This window comes from Arachis ipaensis, chromosome B6 (assembly GCF_059453495.1).
Source record: "Arachis ipaensis isolate K30076 ecotype BB chromosome B6, ASM5945349v1, whole genome shotgun sequence".
In the NCBI taxonomy this organism is placed as follows: Eukaryota; Viridiplantae; Streptophyta; class Magnoliopsida; order Fabales; family Fabaceae; genus Arachis; species Arachis ipaensis.
This window is the reverse complement of record NC_142441.1, coordinates 1,573,312-1,592,331: the sequence shown is the minus strand read 5'-3', so window position 1 is coordinate 1,592,331 and position 19,020 is coordinate 1,573,312. Positions and strand designations below refer to the sequence as shown.

The following is a 19,020-nucleotide window of genomic DNA, read 5'->3' as shown; positions in this document are numbered from 1 at the left end:
CAGTTTGATCATTCATCCTATCTAAGAAAGACTTTTAAAAAGGTTTTCAGATTTCTGAAAAACTAACAGCTTTCCCTTTTAGAAAGGATTTCAGATTTTGAATATTAATTCTTTGGTTTTGAAAAGAAGCACAAGGCGGTTATTAATCACTGCACATTAAAAATGGTTTTACATTCGTATCTTATTATAGCAATTCTGTAACCCTACGGTGAGAACCCTTTCGAGGACGATGTTCTCACTCCCCTACAGGCTTTTTCCTTTTCAGGTTATGGACGACGAGTTTGGAAGAGCTTATTTCTCTTTGTTTATATGATACTTTTGTATTGATTTTAGCATTTATGTTTTCCTCGCCTTTAATTTTACAAGTCTTCACAAGAGGGATAGGATATTTGATTATGTAATTCTTGTAATATTAACTCTATGTAGATATATGTATATGTATCTTTTGTAAGTATTGTGGTTTTTTTTGTAAATGTGGTTGTATGTTATCCGATAAGAAGTTTCTTGAGTGGTTAAACGATTTAAAATTTTAAACAGGCTCATATTTTAGTATTAAATATTTAAAATCGTCGTAATACTCGAGCTATCAGAGTGGCGCAGCCGAAAGCGTGACATTTTGATAGTTAGGGTGTTACATTATGGTATCAGAGCGGTCCTTCCTGTAGAGCCTGAGGAATGGACCGATTATGCTTCGATTGCATACTCTGAGCGTCTGTCATGTAGTAGGTCTTGTTCGGATAACAAGAATTAGAGCTTTATGCACATGATTGTCTATTGATTAATGCTGTTAGCCTATCATTACATACTTCTTGGTATTAAGTTTGACCGGCTTAATATTAGTGACTTGTGTATATGAAAGCACTAATGGGTTATCATAGACGATATGCTAGTTGTTGGAAACGCGAATCGCGGGTTTAGGGAACGTTAGAAATTAATTCTCAAGGTTACAGCTATGTGTCTGGTTTTCTGCTGAAGTCATGTGATGTGTTCTTTCATGGTTTATCTTAAATTTCTTGTTTGCTATATTCTTTTGGAAAGTAGTTTGATTGTTCCAACCCTCCTCCTCTGTTCATATGCTTTTTCCTTTGATTCCAACTGTATATGTCTGCCTAACGTCCTTGGTGTGTTTGCTTTCCTTTGTTTAAACTCTTTTCTTGATCCATGTATTATTTGGTACAACTTTGAGCTTATTTTGATGCAGTGTATTCCTTTAAGCTCTTATTTCGATTTGTTTTAAAGGCGTGATTTAATTTTTCTTACTTGACTATATCTACAACCATCATTCCTAAAGTCTTTATAAAATCAATTTTGATCCGGTATAACCTTCTCTAAATAAAACTTTGAGAATTTTTTTTATGCAATTTAGAAACCATTTACTCCTAATACCTCGCCAGTTCTTTCACTGGTTTATGAAAATGTATATATATATATATATATATATATATATATATACAACTTGATTTTCTAACGACTATATTGCAATTTTTATGAATATTTTTGCTTGATTATGTATTTAGATACTTTTCAAAGGAAGATTTTTGTCTCTTTTTAGTTGATTTTCGTTTAATGAACTTCACTTGATCTATTTTTTTAATTTGAATTTGGTTTAGCATAACACGTTAATTAAGCATTCTTTACTCTTTTGAAAATGTTGGATTCATATCTTTCCTTTCAAGGATGGCAATTCTTTTTGAGCTTTTCACTTCTACGGATGTCATATTTAATTACTCTCTTATTTTTGTAAACGTCACTGTTAGTCTTAATTTTTCTTCTCTTATGAATCTCACACTCATCCGAGTCAGCTTGACTTTGTTTCCATCTAATGCACCATTTGCCCTCTTAATTGTCATTCTTTAGTCAAAGGTTCTTTCTTGAGAATTTTCTATTGGTTGAGTTGTCTTTTCTTGCGCGTTTTGTATTCCTTTGGATCAATTGAAAATTTGTTTGATATTCCAAGCCTAGTGAATTTTGTTTGAATTCTCTTGATTTAAAGATCCTTTCTCATATGGGCTGATTTCCTTTTAAGTGCACCTTAATCTCCTGAATATTCCCGCAAAAGTAGTAATTTCAAGTATACTTTTGGAGTCTTGTTTTGAATTATTTTGAAGATGTTTTGAATTCTTTTTGAAGAAGTTTCAAATTAAAATTTTCTAGCTTGATTGTAACTAAAAGCCATTTATTAAATTTTGATAAGATTGTTTTGACATAGCGTACACTTCTTTACGTGAAATTCTAAAAAAAAAAACTTATCGTGCATACGCGGAACCCTGCTTGTGATAAAAGTGTGTTTACGAAAATTTTTACCTCGAATTTTTCTTTTCTAAATAATGTTTGACTTCTTCTATCTTTGTTATAACCTTTACACACATTTGATTGAACATGAGCTTTGAGAAAATTTTGAACAAACTTTTATTTTTCTTTCGAGTTTTATGTATACTTTTGGTTAAGTTGTGCACCTAACTATCTTTCTAAATATTTGAGGAAATAATTTGCTTTTAGTCAAGCTAGTGTTCATTTTGTTTTAAAAACTCTACATAATCTATTTAAACATGAAATTTGCATTAAGTGATGCCACATTCATACTCTTGTTATTCTTTTGCAAAATGTTGGTTACGCCTTTTCTTTGAGAATGTGAGATGGGTTTTGAAAAAAAAATTCTATTCTTTATGAGCAATGCATTCGAAGGTACTCTTAATCCTAACTCAAGTTTTATAAACTTTGTCTTAAGTTTAAGGCATTCTTCTTCTATAAGCTTCTAACTTTTTTGATTCAACTTGACTTTGCTCAAATTACAACACTACTTTTCTTTTATTATTCCCATCGAATTTCATTGATTCGGGAGTCATTCTTGAGATTGCCAAACTAAACTCCTTTCTGGCACTTTTCACTCCTTGTTCATTCTTGATTACTTGTGATCTCAACAATCCTTTCAAGCTCTTGTGGATTTTGTCTTTGTCGCGTGTCCTTTTCCAAGGTCTTGTATACTTCTGAATAGGCACGAGAATTGCTGTAGTGTCGCGTGCGACTTTTAGGTATAGTAAGCGATACATTAGTTCTTTAAGAAGTGGTTTATGGATATAGAAGGTGAAGCGGTAAGTGTGCAACATTATGAAGAGTGTGGCAGTTTGTTCCTCGTAAAAATTTGTGGATGTTAGGCTTGTGACGGGTTATGGGTTTCTGAAGTGACTAATGAAGTTGAGAAGTTGAAGCTCTGAAGTTGGTACAAACTCTATGCGCAGACGTTATCCTGTTTGTTCAAGTCGACCTGTTTTCAAACCTTTGCCACCTAGATACCCCTTTGTTTTTGCAAACACCTAACTTGAACACTTACACCTTCTTGTGCTCCAAGTTTTGGTAAAATAGTAACCCCCTGTAACATTTTTGTTTTAACCATCTCTTAACTTTTGCTTAGACCATGCTTTTCCCTTACATTTAAGTTTTACGAGTCATCCGGTATTTGAAAAATTATATGTATATATATGGCAAGACCTCTACTTTTCTAAAGTATACAAAAGTAAAGTATTCAAAACTATTTTAGTATATTGTGTATTAAGTTAATTTTCGAGGACGAAAATTTTCATAAGAGGGGTAGGATGTAAGACCCCGAATTTTGAAAAGAAATTAATAAATTATTTATGATCCATTATATTTATTTAAGATAATATTTTTGAAAATTTCTATATATAAAGGTTGAGTAAACTCTTATTTATTATTTAGAGTCCTTATAATTGAAAAATAATGAGTATTTGATGTCTTAATTTTAATATATAGATTTTAACCTTATTTTATAAATAAAAGAGGATTAATTTACTTATCTCCAATCTTCACTAAATTGGTATTTAACCGAAAATTATTTAAAGATTATTAATTAGAAGATATTTTTTTTAAAGATGGATACTTTATATTTAATTTGTTTTTTATTATTATCCTACTTTTTATTTATTTCATAAAATTACACTACTATCCCTATTGTTCACAAAAAATACCTAAACTAAAATTCTAACCTAATCCTAATTTTATCTAAACCTAATTTTCTATCCTAACCCTAACTAAAAGACACTCACCTTACCCCACTCACCCCACACCCACGGTTAGCCCACACAACCCACCACCCAGCTCACTAACACTCAAAACAAAGAAAAAAAAAAGGAGAGAAACGAAAGAAAGGGATGAGAGAAGAGGGGAGCTATGGTAAGGGAGAAGGGGGAAGAGAGGGAGGCAGTGCCGATGGGCATCACTGTCACCGTCGTCGCCGCTATGCCGTCAAGAGGGAGACCAGAGAGAGAGAGCGACGGAGAGCTGTCCCCTGCCGCTGATCCGCCACCAAACTCGCCGCCCAGCCGTCGTCACGTCACGACCCAGCCACCATGGCGTCGCTGCCTGCTGCCGCCGAACCGATTATCGCGTTCTACTGCACGCCGTCACGGAGGAAGACCAAAACCCAGGGAGAGGGCCGCGCGAGGAGAGGTTGGCGTCGCCGTTCCCCGAAGCCTGTGTCACCGTCGAGCCCAGATGAGAAAGGAGAGACTGAGCCTGAACCATGACGAGGTGGGAAGAACCAGCGCTGCCGCTGTGTCGTCGTCGTGGACACCATCACCGCCATTCGTGCCTCTGATTCGCGCCGTTGTGACTTCTGTCGCCGTTAGGCTGTCCGCCGCCATAACCGCCGTTGCTGGTGACCACCAGTGGAACCCTCATCGTCTTGGTAAGCATTTCATTCCGAAACCTTTGAAATCAATATTCTGTTATGTTTGGCTAGAGATTCTGAGATCTTGGTTACCATAGGGTTGAGCTCCGAGGTTTTCATGTCGAATTTTTAGGTTGCCGTTGAACCACCAGAATTTCTAGTCGTTGTCGAAGCTCCCGTCGAGTCAGTTTGGGATTGCGGCTGCTCAGTTCTGCTGTTACCGTAAGTGTACTCTATTTCGAAACCTCATCGTTAGTTTGTCGTTATGGGTTTTAAGATTTTCGCGATATTAATATTTTTAGGAATTAGAAATTGAGTTTGCATGTCGCGATTGAGGCTGTTCTGCTATGGAGAAAGCAAGCGGAGCTGAGGTTTTGGTTGCTGTTGATTCCGGGCTGAGAGAAAAGAGCTCAGTTGACACGTTTGGATTATGGTTTTGCTTACCGAGGTAGGGGTTTTTATAAAACTAATTTATTTTAAAGTGGAATTGTTATAAATTGATCTGACGAGTGAAATGCTTTTCTGGTGATTATGTAAGTCTTATGCATTGTTTGGTTTATCTTAGATGAATATGGTTGTCTGCTTGACTGAGATAATGTCCAATTTTATTAAAATTGAGATTTCTAATTGGTTTGGCTTGAAATGATTTTTGATATTTTAAAAGTCTGAATTGTGTTATTGGAAACTGATTTGGTCTTGGACCCTTTGGAAAAGAGTTGAGGACTGGTTTGGTTGAGACCCGAAAGGGTGGCAAAGTCCAAGTTTTAGGGGAGATGCTGCCTAATTTTCATAAAAATTTAGATTTTGTTTCAAAATGTGATTTAGAAAAGGATTTGGATTTGAGAGGTTCTATGAATTGATCCTTAATTTATTAAGAAATTGGTGTTTCGAGTTTAAGCTGGTTAATAAAAGTTTATGTTTCCCGATTGATTTAAATATGAAGGGGCCTATGTTTTGAAGTATTCTTTAAATTTTAACTAAACAAATCCGAGCCTTTGAGAAAGTTTCCGATTTAAGAACGAAAAGAAATTTGGTCTTTGGGCTTAAATAATTTTGGTTTTGAAACTGGTTCGGAACTTTTGGCTTGCATGCTTTGGTTTTGATTTTAAATCTTCATTTTAATTGATTTCCACTTAGATAACTATGATTCTGAGGATTTATAAGAAGTTTAAGAAATGAGGCAGGTTATTCTTTCCTAGGGTCTTGAGTCTTTGCCAAAGTTGTTGATTAATAACTCTTGATTTCAAAACGATGGAGCGAATGATTTGAAAACGAGTGATTTTTAATCTGTCAGAAAAGATTTTGAATTTGGCTTGGTTATGAAGTTGTTTGGAAGTTTTGAAAAGAACATTTACTTAAGAAAAAGGGGTTCTTGGCAATATGTGAACTGAATACGTTTGTGATTTGAAAGTGGGCCAAGACTGGTTTTTGAAATAAGATTTTAAGTCTGAGTGACTGTGGATGTTACTGAGAATATGATGAGGCATGGCAAGGTCTGGTGGTAATCCCGCTTGCGTATTAATTTGGAAATATGTTTGGATGGCAAGTTGAGGGTGGAAATTCCCTCTCTTGTCGTAATGTGAATGTGGGGAAGGTAGAAAGGCATTCTCCTTCGTATTGTATCCCCCATGTTCTTCTCTGGTTGAAAGGTGGAAAGGCACACTCCTTCGATGCGGAAAGGCACTCTCCTTCGTTTATGATCCTTCTGGAGATGCGCAACCTAGAGACCAATGTCTGGGTTAGCTACCAGATGTGTCGGGTTCTGGCAAAATAACCGACACGTGAGCTCATGGCCAGTAGGACAGGCATGCATCATATGCATTTATATGACATAGTTTGGGTGTGCATATTGTAATTTGTTTGCTTATGTGAATATTTATGTTTAATTGCTAATTGTTCTACTTGATATAACTGCTTGATTGTGTTTGGACCTTCTTACTTTTGTTTGTGACTGAAAATTGGTTGGATTGTGATGAGTTGGTTGTTGAGTGAGTTGCTTGGGCCTAAAGCCGTGGTTGATTATGAAATGGGCTGAAGGCTGTGTTTGGTTTGTGCTTGTGGTTTAGAAAAGTATGAAAAACTAAACTGGTTCAGCATAGACGTAATGAACCTATGCTTGGAACAGTTTGATCATTCATGCTATCTAGGAAAGACTTTTAAAAAGGTTTTTAGATTTCTGAAAAACTAACAGCTTTCCCTTTTAGAAAGGATTTCGGATTTTGAATATTAATTCTTTGGTTTTGAAAAGAAGCACAAGGCGGTTATTAATCACTGCACATTAAAAATGGTTTTACATTCGTATCTTATTATAACAATTCTGTAACCCTACGGTGAGAACCCTTTCAAGGACGATGTTCTCACTCCCCTAGAGGCTTTTTCCTTTTCAGGTTATGGACGACGAGTTTGGAACAGCTTATTTCTCTTTGTTTAGATGATACTTTTGTATTGATTTTAGCATTTATGTTTCCCTCGCCTTTAATTTTACAAGTCTTCACAAGAGGGATAGGATATTTGATTATGTAATGCTTGTAATATTAACTCTATGTAGATATATGTATATGTATCTTTTGTAAGTATTGCGGTTTGTTTTATAAATGTGGTTGTATGTTATCCGATAAGAAGTTTCTTGAGTGGTTAAACGATTTAAAATTTTTAAATAGGCTCATATTTTAGTATTAAATATTTAAAATCGTCGTAATACCCGAGCTATCAGAGTGGCGCAGCCGGAAGCGTGACATTTTGATAGATAAGGTGTTACAATTCTTGTGTAGGTTTGTTGTTTCCAGTGTTGCTGAGTAAATCACCTGATTGTTCGAAGTTATTGTTATCAACGCTGAGGATCAAAAGAAACAAATATGTCAAGGAAAAGGACAAATTGACATCACATCTCTGAAGTTAGTTTAGAGTTAGTTACAACTAATCTTGGCTAAGCTTTAGCTCCTAGAAGTACTTAGTGTTAATATATATCATTGTTTAGAAATAAGATCGAGACAAGTGTATTCACTCAAGTATATTAATTTTTGTTGTTTGAACTAAAAATATATCTAACTTATAATGTAAATTTTACGATTTAGATTTTTTGAATTTCTCCTTTTTAGACTTATTTTGGGATGTGATTATTCTTTTAGAAAAATAAATTTCAGAAAACAGAATAAGCTATGGTCACGATTTTAAAATAGGATGACCATAGATAACTATAGTCACGGTTTTTTAAAAGGGTGACCATAGAGTAAGCTATGGTCACGGTTTTAAAATATGGTGACCATAGATAAGTTACGGTCACATTAAAACCATGATCATAAACTGCTATGGTCACGGTTTTACAAAAAGATGACTATATTTAAATTCTTCTTAGTGTGCCTTTTTCATCAGCAATAAAAAATTATCTCTTCAGCACAAGCTAAAAGCAGCTCCATTGAATGTTAGAATTGTAAGATTAATATTCTTTTTTAGGCTCATTATATGTCTTCTTGTATGTTGGTAGGGATTGTATAAGAATAAATAAAGAACATGCATATTGTTATGGTTAGTGGTTTGTGTGATTAACTTGTTACTAACAGTTCCTATAACTAATTAATATGTTGCACTAATTTCTATGGAAAAAGATTCACTGAAATGAGAAAAATTGTAAAGTGACAAAAAAAGTTAATTATCATTGACTTTGTAATTTTTATCATATGTAACTTTTACTGTCTTAATTTAAAGGTGATTAAACTCTTACTTTATCAGATTTTTTACTTTAGAGGAATTTAATTCAATCTCTATATTTTTGTCGTTTTAGCTTATTCAATTTTTGAATGTCAAACTATAAGTAGTACTTCATATATTGCAACTAAGATCAATTAGTAGTGATAAGAATTTAATCATGCATGGTTATTACTGACTAGTTTTCTCCACTCAGGTCCTTTTGAAGCACATCCTTTTGAAGCACAGCAACATAGGAAAATAAAATCTAGGTATATGTAACTACAAAATCTCTATTATTGTTTCCAAATGTACTATGAACTATTGTTTATAGGTGAATATCCTGTATTTGCTGATATTCTTGCTGATCTCACGAATGGAACCAATTGCTGCAAGCACCGTAATAAGGAAGCATGTGAAATTCAAAAGTTGGAGTGCATACCACTTTAACGAAGCTACTTTTATGTTCCTCTGAGCAATGTGCATTTGTATGGGGAAAAACACAATGAGTGGCCAAAACCCAATTGCTCCAAGTAGGGCAAGAAATGCGTGGAAGAAAGGCATAGCCATGGCAATTATTGTCCCAATTACAACGAATATTGTCCTCCAAACTAACCTAAACATATTCAACCTGAATTTGAAGATCCACAATTTTGTTGGGTGTTCTTTGTTTATGAAATCTGAATGTGGCCACATTATGTTAGCACCCATCTCAACTATGCGAAAAAATGGTTGAGCCATCACCTGTCACACAAGGGTAGATTTCGAAAACATTAGGCATAATGCTTCTTATACAATTCAAAAACAGATATTATTGGAATAAGTTTTTGAAAAAGAGTGATTCTGTCAATTAATTATACATGTAATTAGTTATCTTTTCCTCTCTTAATATATCTACATTGTATTCATGTAAACAGTAATATATAAAGAAGAAGTATAGAGAGCCAATGAAGTATATGTATAATGTGTACAATGGGGATTTAGGGGTGTTCGATTCAATAGGATATTAGATGTTTATTATCTCTGGTACTCGGATGGTTATTCTGGATAGTATGGGTGTATTGTGTTTAAAAAATTAATAGTATTTTACTCTGGATGTTCATTTTTTTAACTCATATTGAGCCAAATAAACAGCCCATTGTACATATTGTATTTTACTCTGGATATTCCATTAGCTCTCTAGTGGATTCACAAAAAAAAATTAATAATATTTTATTCTGAATATTCCATTGGCTCTCTAATGGATTCGCAAAAAAAAAAAAAATTAAAATACCAAAAACTCCTTCACTTAATTCTTGGACTTTTCTTCATTAAGTAAAAATACCAAAAATACTTTGCTCATCTTGAATGACGAAGAAATAGTGGTATTTTTTAAACTTTTTGCAAATATTATAATAGAAAATATACTTTGTCCTAAAATATTATGAAAAACAAAAATCTTTAATGAACTGAAAAAAATCAACGACTACGTATTTATATATATTTATACATATAACGTTTGTATCGTATGTTCTTTAACAAAATAATTAATAGTCAAATTAGTAAGTTTATATCGATGTACTATGGTTGCAAAAGAAGTTGGTATGGTATGAAATAAAGTTTGCTCTTTTGATTATTCAAGTTGACAAAATTGATATGCTAAGAAATCTTGGACGAAATAATAGTAATGATAACAAACCTGATATGCTCCCACAATGTGAATGACAATGCAAACATTACCAAGAGCAACCAACCAAAAGGGCTCATAGAATCCAAAGCCAGTGAGGATGTTGCCTGGTGTGTGTTCCCCAAAAGCAGCATAGCCAAGTCCACCACATGCAAGGAACAATACTGTCATCATAGTGATCCCTATAACATTTGCCTTCTTCATTTGTTGGTTCTCCGGTGGATCTGATTTCAATGTGTCCTAAATATATTAAACACCATGAAAGGATCAATCAAATGAAATAATGCCGTTAGTACCGCACATTTGACAGTGGATTTTCTGTATAAGACAAAATAAGTACAAATAACATACCATTATGTCATAAACAACAGTGGCAAAAGAACAAGCAAGTGCAATGTTTCCCATAGCACTAAAGACCCTCCAAATTTTATCTGCTTCAGTTAGGTCTGCTCCAACTTTGACTCCAGTTAAACTAGTTGGTTGTCCTTTTCCTGCTCATACCCAAAATGTCCTTTTAAGTAATTTTACAAAGAAAATTGCTTTTGAATAAAATCTTTGAAATTAATGTCGGAAAGCTTAGGGAAAAATATAGGTACAAGTAATAACCTGAGAGCACCACTGCTAGGGAAAGTCCACTTCCAATAAATGCATAACCAAAAGAGGTGATAGCAGCAATGGTTGAGAGCCATGTCAATTTGTGGAAGTCTGGAATTTGGGACAAGAAAATTTGCCCAATCCCAAAACCAATCATGTAGGGATTATTTGAAAACTTGCAATAAGAATCGTGCCCTTTTTCATGGAAGCAAATTGCTTTCTTTATAGCCCTATCACATGCACATACACACTTAATAAATGTTATTAATATATAGATGCATGTTATTAGTTTGTGAATTGTTGTAACTTACACCAAGCTTGTAGAAGTGGTGATTGCATATCCCACTGTCACACCAGCCAGCTTCCCATATAGGATCAATCCGCAAAACACATGCATTTTCCCACCTATTTATCCATTTGAGATTGAGAAATTCATTAAAATATGAATTTATAATTGGCTTGCATTTTATGAGTTATCAAATTATATATTAGGGTTTATCTATCTTGTGTCTTTATTCTTAAATACCTAAATATGAGTTGACGGCTTGCATATAAGTGTAATTCCTCTTGCCAGTAACAGGGTCAGGATATCTATAACAATCAGCTATGAAATTGTAAGTGAGAATGGAGATGCATGAACATGCAATCATAATGCCAATGCCTGCTATCCATCCAAGTTGGGCCATGGCCCATGCAAGTGCCAACACTCCTGCCCCAATTACAACTGTTATTATGTGTGTTGTTGCCGTCAATACATCCCCTGCACGTAACAGTTTTAATTTTCAGTCTAACATAAATAATGTTATTTTAAGTTTTATTGTTTAATTTAATTGAATTTAATTCATAAAAGAATTTAAATATGTAGCATTATTTATAAATAAATTGGTAAAAACTAACGGATAATAAAGTGGAATGACGAAAAACAAAATCTCAAATATCAACATTTAACAAAATATAAATAAAAAATTATTCTTAGTATCATTTTCGACATTTTTACCAACAACAAAAAAGATTTATACTATTCCACTCTCTATAAATAATCGATTATAATCAAAGGTACGGTTAAAATGGATACATGATAAGACATGAGAAGATTTAAATCCTATCTTAGGAAAATATAGTCTTAAATTTTCATCAAAGTATAAATATAAAATTAATTTTTATTTAATAGATTCATATTTTTATTAGGCAAATATGTGTTTTAATAATTAGCAAAGTTTCCTAGTGCACTGTTCTTTCTGATTTTCTTCTGAGGAATTGTTATACAGGTTAACAAGATACTCCATATGATGACAAGCAAAATTGTTTTAGAAATAAAAATTTAATTTTAATACACTGTCAATGTAAAATAGTTTTATACGTGCATTCAATTACGTAACACTAAATCAGTAAAAATAACTATCTTTTACATTGATCGTGTGAATGATCATTTAAAAAAACGAATGTAATTACAAGACTCTGTAAAACACGCTTTACAATTTGAGTGTATCAAAATTAAACTCTAAAAATAAAGGAAAAAATATTCAAATATAATAAGTTTTGATAAAATATTTTTCTATTTTTTTCTTAAAAATAGCAATAATGTTTTTCCAACTATTTTACATGCATGTTACTTAATAACATGTGTAGAATACACATTGAAATATAAAATATATATTAAAAATATTTAAAATAATATATATCATTGATTTTTTGTACACATATTTTTTTAAATTTTTTTGTGATATTAAATGCATTAAAGTTCTTATATTGTTTAAGAAATAGAAAATTGTTAGGCATGCATGATATGGGAAGGTTCTATTTCTATTCAAAATGATTACATGATTGGTTACCTTAAACTTAAAGAGTAGTGTGATTTAAACGTAAGAACTTATGCATATTATTGAAATCCCTCAACGCGAAACCGTTTTCTTAAAACTTAATAATACAATTAGCATAAAATATTAATTTTCCATTAAAGGTTAGTAAAAAAGAAAGCAAGTAAAGGATCGAATTTTCTTCGAAATTTGCATGATATTCAATTATTCATTCTTAGGATGAGGATCGGAGACATGGTGAAGAAGATAACTGAAAGAAAATGAAAAGAAAAGAAAAAGAAAGAAGAGTAATTAATTAGAAGGGAGAGAGATCGCAAACCGGTTCTTTTGGATCTGCCATCATCATCGACATCGACACTTTTGTGTGTGGCGGGAACAACGTTAGACGCTGCTTCAATGTCCATCTAGAATCAGATCTTGTTCCCGATCCCGAATTGAATCGAATTGAATACAATACGCGCTAATTGGTTGTGTTCTTAAAACACAAAAGTGATATGAATGAGGAGGAAGTTATTTAAGTTACTGTGTGAAGAGTTAGGAACCTTTTTTTAGAATGAAAGTAGGATCTCTGATCTGTTGAGTCTTCGCTGAAACAAGAAAGTGTTCCTTGATTTTTGCTTGATTTGAATGCATGAGAATCTCTATAATACTAATAATATGATTATCAATCATTATCTCTTGTTATATTATGCTAATAATAGATACAATTTTATTTTCATATACCTTAAATTTACACGTGTGCGTATATTGTATTCAGTAAAATTTTTTTTTGTCTTCTATTTTTTTCAAAAATATTCTTGATTGTTTAATTATATTCAATTTTTGTTTCTAAAGTTTTCAATTTTTATCAAAATTATCTGTGGATGTTAACTCCATCTAAAATATTGGAGGCAAAATTAAAAACGTTTAGGAATAATTTTAAAACAATAAAAAACGTTAAGGACAAAATTGAATAAATAAAAATGTTAGAGACAAAATTAAATAAAATTAAATGCTAGAGATATTTTTAAAAAGAATTACAAATTTTAAGGATAAAAGATACATTTTACGCTCAAAATAATTATTTTTTGTATGGGTAAAGTATTAATTAATAATTTAGTTTCGAACATTTGACTCAAATCCTAATTTAGTCTCTAATATTTTAAACATCCTATTTGAGTCTCAAAATATTTCAAACGAATTTAATGTTACCTAACCATTAAATTTGACTTAAATAATTAACAAAAAATTTTTTACATTAGTGATCATTGGTGTGTTGATATTAGCTTGTAAATATGCTAATTATTGGTATTAAATTTAGGGAGCCACTTCTATCAAGATGGCAAAATCATCTTTTTTTTAAAGACACCTTATATCTACTAATCAACTATTGACATGTGGTATAATGATTAGATCTAGTTTAATATGGTTGGTTTTTATCAAAATCAGTAACCCAGACCGATTTATATAAACCGGACCGGATTATGCTTAAAATATTTTTATTTTTTTTAGGGTTAACCACTAAAAATGCTCTCGAATTATTCAAACGTTGACAAAAATACACCCGGATTTTATTATCGACAAAAATGCCCTTAAATAATTTAAAAACGCAACAAAAATGCCTAACAGTAAATATATATTTTCAAAAAATATCTTAAAGATTGAATTTTGATGTAATTTTTTGTAAGTATTATTAAAAAAATAAGATATTATTATTCTTAAAATTTGGTAATTTTTTACTAAGTATATATTTTTTTGTGATTTTTTAAAATTATTATGGGTTGTTAACAAAAAAAATTATAAAAAATTATATACTTAACAAAAAATTACCAAAATTTAAGGATAATAATATCTCATTTTTATAATTATTCTTGAAAAAAATTATATCAAAATTCAATCTCTAATGTATTTTTTGAGAAATACATATTTAATGTTAGATAATCTTGCAAAAAAACTAACATTAAATATGTATTTCTCAAAAAATATATTAAAAATTGAATTTTGATGCAATTTTTTGCAAACATGATTAGAAAAATAAGATATTATTATTATTAAAATTTGATGATTTTTTATTAAATATATATTTTTTTGTGATTTTTTAAAAGTATTATTGGTTGTCAACAAAAAAATTATAAAAAAATATATACTTAACAAAAAATTACCAAATTTTAAGAATAATAATATATCATTTTTATAATCATGCTTGCAAAATATTACATGAAAATTTAACCTCTAAGGTATTTTTTGAAAATATATATTTACTGTTAGATATTTTTGTTGTGTTTTTAAATTATTTGAAGGTATTTTTGTCGATAATAAAATTCGAAAGTATTTTTGTCAGCGTCTGAATAATTTGGGAGCATTTTTAGTGGTTAACCCTTTTTTTTAATTTGAAAACCCTATCCCCTTCCTCTTTTGTCCCTCTCTCACAGTGTCACTGAGCTCGAGCTCTCTCGTTTCTCTCATGTGGCTCACCGGCTCCGGCACTCAAGCTCTCTCCCACTCTCGTCTCCAGCCTCTCTCACTGTCTCCGGTCTCGCACTCAAGCTCTCTGGCGCTCTCTGGGTCGTCAGTCTCCACGGTCTCGAACTCAATTGCGCTAGTCGTCGCCGGCGGCAGAAGCAACAAGTCCCTGAACTGGTCGTCATCACGCGCTTTGTTCCGTTACCGTCTCCTTCTCAGTCGTGCTCCTTCCTTGCGCTCGTCCTCGCAGGTGGCAGAAGCAGCAGGTCCCGGGACTGATGGTCGTTGTCATCTTCTTGTTTCGAGTCTCGCCGTCAGCTTCCTTCCCACCGTCAGCTTCCACCCTGCCGTCAGCCAGCTTCGTGCAACAAGAAGCTGGTCCTGATTTGTGAGTTCCAACTCCTCTGTTCTTTAGAAAATTTCTATTAGTATTATTTTAGATATTTTTGTTTATTGAAAACGTTAGAAAGTTAATGTCTAACAAAAAAAATTCTCGAAGCCTTCCTAAGTATATACTTGAACTAAATAAAATTGCCAAAATAATATTGCATCATTATCAACTCTTTTAATTTAATCCTTCCATAAAATAAAAAATCTGATTTGATTGTTGTTCTAGTTACGCTATATTCCTCCTAATTTGGATTCGGCATTGTATTGCTCAGCTGAATGATTAATCAGTCACTTAAAGAGAATAAAAAGGGGAAATAACTAAGCCATGCTTGGTTGCATATTGTTCACTCGTGGTTGTGTGTTGCTCTGTCGATGCAGCAAATATTTGATCGGACAAGGAAATATCTTACTGCTTACAAACGTTAGATACAAAGCAGCAGCGTTCAAGAATTGACAGGAAAATTCTTTGCGAAATAATAATTTTGCTTGTCAATAACTCTTTTATGTCAAAAATACATGAATTTAGTCAAGTGAAACAGGGAAAAGGGGAGGGGGTAAAAGCAATAACTCACTACGCCCTAAAGAAAGTTCCTCTCTGTTCAAAGGCAACTTGAAACTTGCTGGTGCATGCAGCAATGTGCGAATAATCGTCCTGCTTGTTAGATCTGTGAACTAACAACGGGCGATCTCTGCAGTAGAAAAAAGAAAATATGCCTTTTCAGAGATAGGTGTCATGTAACATGGGATAGAGTGATAAATTAAAAGCAAAGTTTGAACTTTTTACCCATTGGATCAGTAAGATAGCAGTTAGAGCTTGGAGACCTTATCAATAATTCTCCATCATTTTTTTTGAAGAGCTGCTTTGGTGCTGCATATGCAAACAATGGAATCACAGAAATTATATAAGATACCCTAACCCAATCCTATCAAAATAGGTACAGACAGGGGAACTGAAGCTGATTAGAAAGTACACTGAATTCGGTAATCGATTTACTAAAATAGTACCTGGCATTCCTGTATACTTCTCAAATTGTCCATATGCTTGTCCAAGAAACATCTCCAATCCTGTAACAACAGTAGCTCCTGGTTCTTCTGCTTCCGTAAAAAATCTAGTCATTTTGGGTGTGTAGACAGCATAAAAAATCAGGAAGTAGTATTTTAATGCATGCTGCATGAACAAAAGAATGATTGGTTCTCTGCACTCAACTCACTCACGTTCCACATATAGGATTGTCAATAATATCATACTCAAAACAATGTTACAAGAGCCTAATTGGTACGGCCATATCAAAGGAGCAAACCTTAGAAACAGGTGTTTCATCAACTTTTGGTTGCATTCCAATAGATGTCGTATTTGCAAGAATCATACCATCCTCTGGATGGTAATTATCTAAATAAACAAGTTTTCTAGCACGCTCTGTATAACACAAATGATACTTTAGTACTACACTAACTAACGAATGAGAAGTAATAGCCAACATCATTAGGGAGGAAGCTGACGGCAAGACTCGAAGCAAGAAGACGACAACGATGATCAGTCCCAGGACCTGTTGCTTCTGCCACCTGCGAGGACGAGCGCAAGGAAGAAGCGCGATTGAGAGCAAGATAGTAACGGGACAGAGCGCGCAACGACAACCGGGACCTGTTGCTTTTGCCGCCGGCGACGACTAGCGCAACTGAGTTCGAGACTGTGGAGACTGACGACCCAGAGAGCGCCAGGGAGCTTGAGTGCGACTGGAGACAGTGAGAGAGGTCGGAGACAAGAGGAGGAGAGACCTTGAGTGCTGGAACCGATGAGCCACAGTGAGAGAGACCAGAGAGCTCGAGCTCAATGACACTGTGAGAGAGGGACAAAAGAGGAAGGGGATAGGGTTTTCAAATTAAAAAAAATAAAAATATTTTAAGCCTAATCCGGCCCGGTTTATATAAATCGGTCTGGATTACCGATTTTGATAAAAACTAATCATATTAAACCAGATCTAATTATTATACCACATGTCAATAGATAATTGGTAGATATAAAGTGTCTTTAAAAAAAGATGATTTGGCCATCTTGATAGAAGTGGCTCCCTTAAATTTAACTGTAGAACAATATTAAATTCTTTTAAAATTTTTTGAGACTAAAATAGAACGTTTAAAATATCAAGAACTAATTAAAATTTGGTCCAAATATTAAAGACCAAAATAGATACGTGTTGGATAAAACCAAAAATATCCGCAGCCAAAGTTAAAATAGTAACCAATCATGTATCTTTTCCTTAGCTTACTTAGCTTACAAAGTTAAAGTGTGATTTTATTTAGAGTTAAGCTTTAGAGTGATCTATGAGATTGGTGTTATATACTAAAATTATTTTTAAAATTTTAATTATACTAATTATGTCTTTAAAATTAGTAAGAGTATACTATGTTAGTCTCTGACCCATTTTCTGTTAACTGGATGCTGATGTGACTTGATGACCTGAATCATTAGTGACATGAGTTACTTTATGGTTTGGCCACGTGTAATGAGTGTGCTATGTGTCCGTTTGTGCCACGTATCGCAACATTATTCTTTCACATGTTATCTATTATGTCATTATTGTAAAAGTACCAAATTAGTTTCTGACTTTGCATTAAGTAACTTAATTTTTGAAATTGAACGTCGTGTATTGATGAGCGGATAATTTATACGCTTTTTGGCATTGTTTTTAGGTAGTTTTTAGTAGGATCTAGCTACTTTTAGGGATATTTTTATTAGTTTTTATGAAAAATTCACATTTCTGGACTTTACTATGAGTTTGTGTATTTTTTTGTGATTTTAGGTAAATTTTGGCTGAAATTGAGGGATCTGAGCAAAAATCTGATTCAAGCTGAAAAAGAACTGCAGATGCTGTTGGATTCTGACCTCCCTGCACTCGAAATGGATTTTCTGGAGCTACAGAACTCCAAATGGCGCGCTATCAATTGCGTTGGAAAGTAGACATCCAGGGCTTTCCAGAAATATATAATAGTTCATACTTTATTCGAGTTTAGACAATGCAAACTGGCGTTCAATGCCAGCTCCAAGCTGTATTCTGGAGTAAAACGCCAGAAACACTGGTTTAAACGCCAAAAACACGTTACAACTTGGCGTTTAACTCCAAGAGAAGCCTTTGCACATGGAAAGCTCAAGCTTAGTCCAAGCACACACCAAAGTGGGCCACGGAAGTGGATTTCTGCACTTAGACTTATTTCTGTAAACCCTAGTAGCTAGTTTAGTATAAATAGGACTTATTACTATTGTATTAGACATTCTGGATACCATATTTCATATTTGGGGAGGCTGGCCATTCGGCCATGCCTGGACCTCCAGTTCTTATGTATTTTCAACGGTGGAATTTCTACACACCATAGATTAAGATGTGGAGCTCTGCTGTACCTCAAGTATTAATGCAAAGTACTATTGTTCTTTTATTCAATTCATGCTTATTCATATTCTAAGATATCCAATCGTACTTCAACCTGATGGATGTGATGATCCGTGACACTCATCATTATTCTCAAACTATGAACGCGTGCCTGACAACCACCTCCGTTCTACCTTCGATTGAATGAGTATCTCTTGGATTTCTTAATCAGAATCTTCGTGGTATAAGCTAGAATCCATTGGCAGCATTCTTGAGAATCCAGAAAGTCTAAACCTTGTCTGTGGTATTTCGAGTAGGATTCAGGGATTGAATGACTGTGACGAGCTTCAAACTCGCGAGTGTTGGGCGTAGTGA

General features: G+C 33.3%; 2 protein-coding genes and 1 long non-coding RNA gene across 3 annotated transcripts; 2 read left to right on the top strand and 1 right to left on the bottom strand.

Annotated features, from left to right (window-relative positions):
* The first annotated feature begins 4,188 nt into the window (after nt 1–4,188).
* LOC110263081 (uncharacterized) lies at nt 4,189–4,820 on the top strand. Its single transcript, XM_088489990.1, has 2 exons — nt 4,189–4,705; nt 4,786–4,820. The coding sequence occupies exons 1-2, from the start codon at nt 4,189–4,191 to the stop codon at nt 4,818–4,820; spliced, it is 552 nt and encodes a 183-aa protein (XP_088346116.1).
* Nucleotides 4,821–8,533: 3,713 nt separating this feature from the next.
* LOC107647877 (amino acid permease 8-like) lies at nt 8,534–13,068 on the bottom strand. Its single transcript, XM_016351925.3, has 7 exons — nt 12,768–13,068; nt 11,158–11,391; nt 10,943–11,036; nt 10,644–10,861; nt 10,389–10,528; nt 10,050–10,277; nt 8,534–9,115 (listed from the first exon to the last, which is right to left on the bottom strand). Exons 1-7 carry the CDS (start codon nt 12,850–12,852, stop codon nt 8,693–8,695), a joined length of 1,422 nt encoding a protein of 473 aa, XP_016207411.1. The 5' UTR covers nt 12,853–13,068; the 3' UTR covers nt 8,534–8,692.
* A 1,770-nt stretch (nt 13,069–14,838) lies between these two features.
* Nucleotides 14,839–18,717, top strand: LOC148554402 (uncharacterized). Its single transcript, XR_015886181.1, has 2 exons — nt 14,839–15,278; nt 18,082–18,717. It is a non-coding gene; the product is annotated as an uncharacterized LOC148554402 (long non-coding RNA).
* Nucleotides 18,718–19,020: the final 303 nt, after the last annotated feature.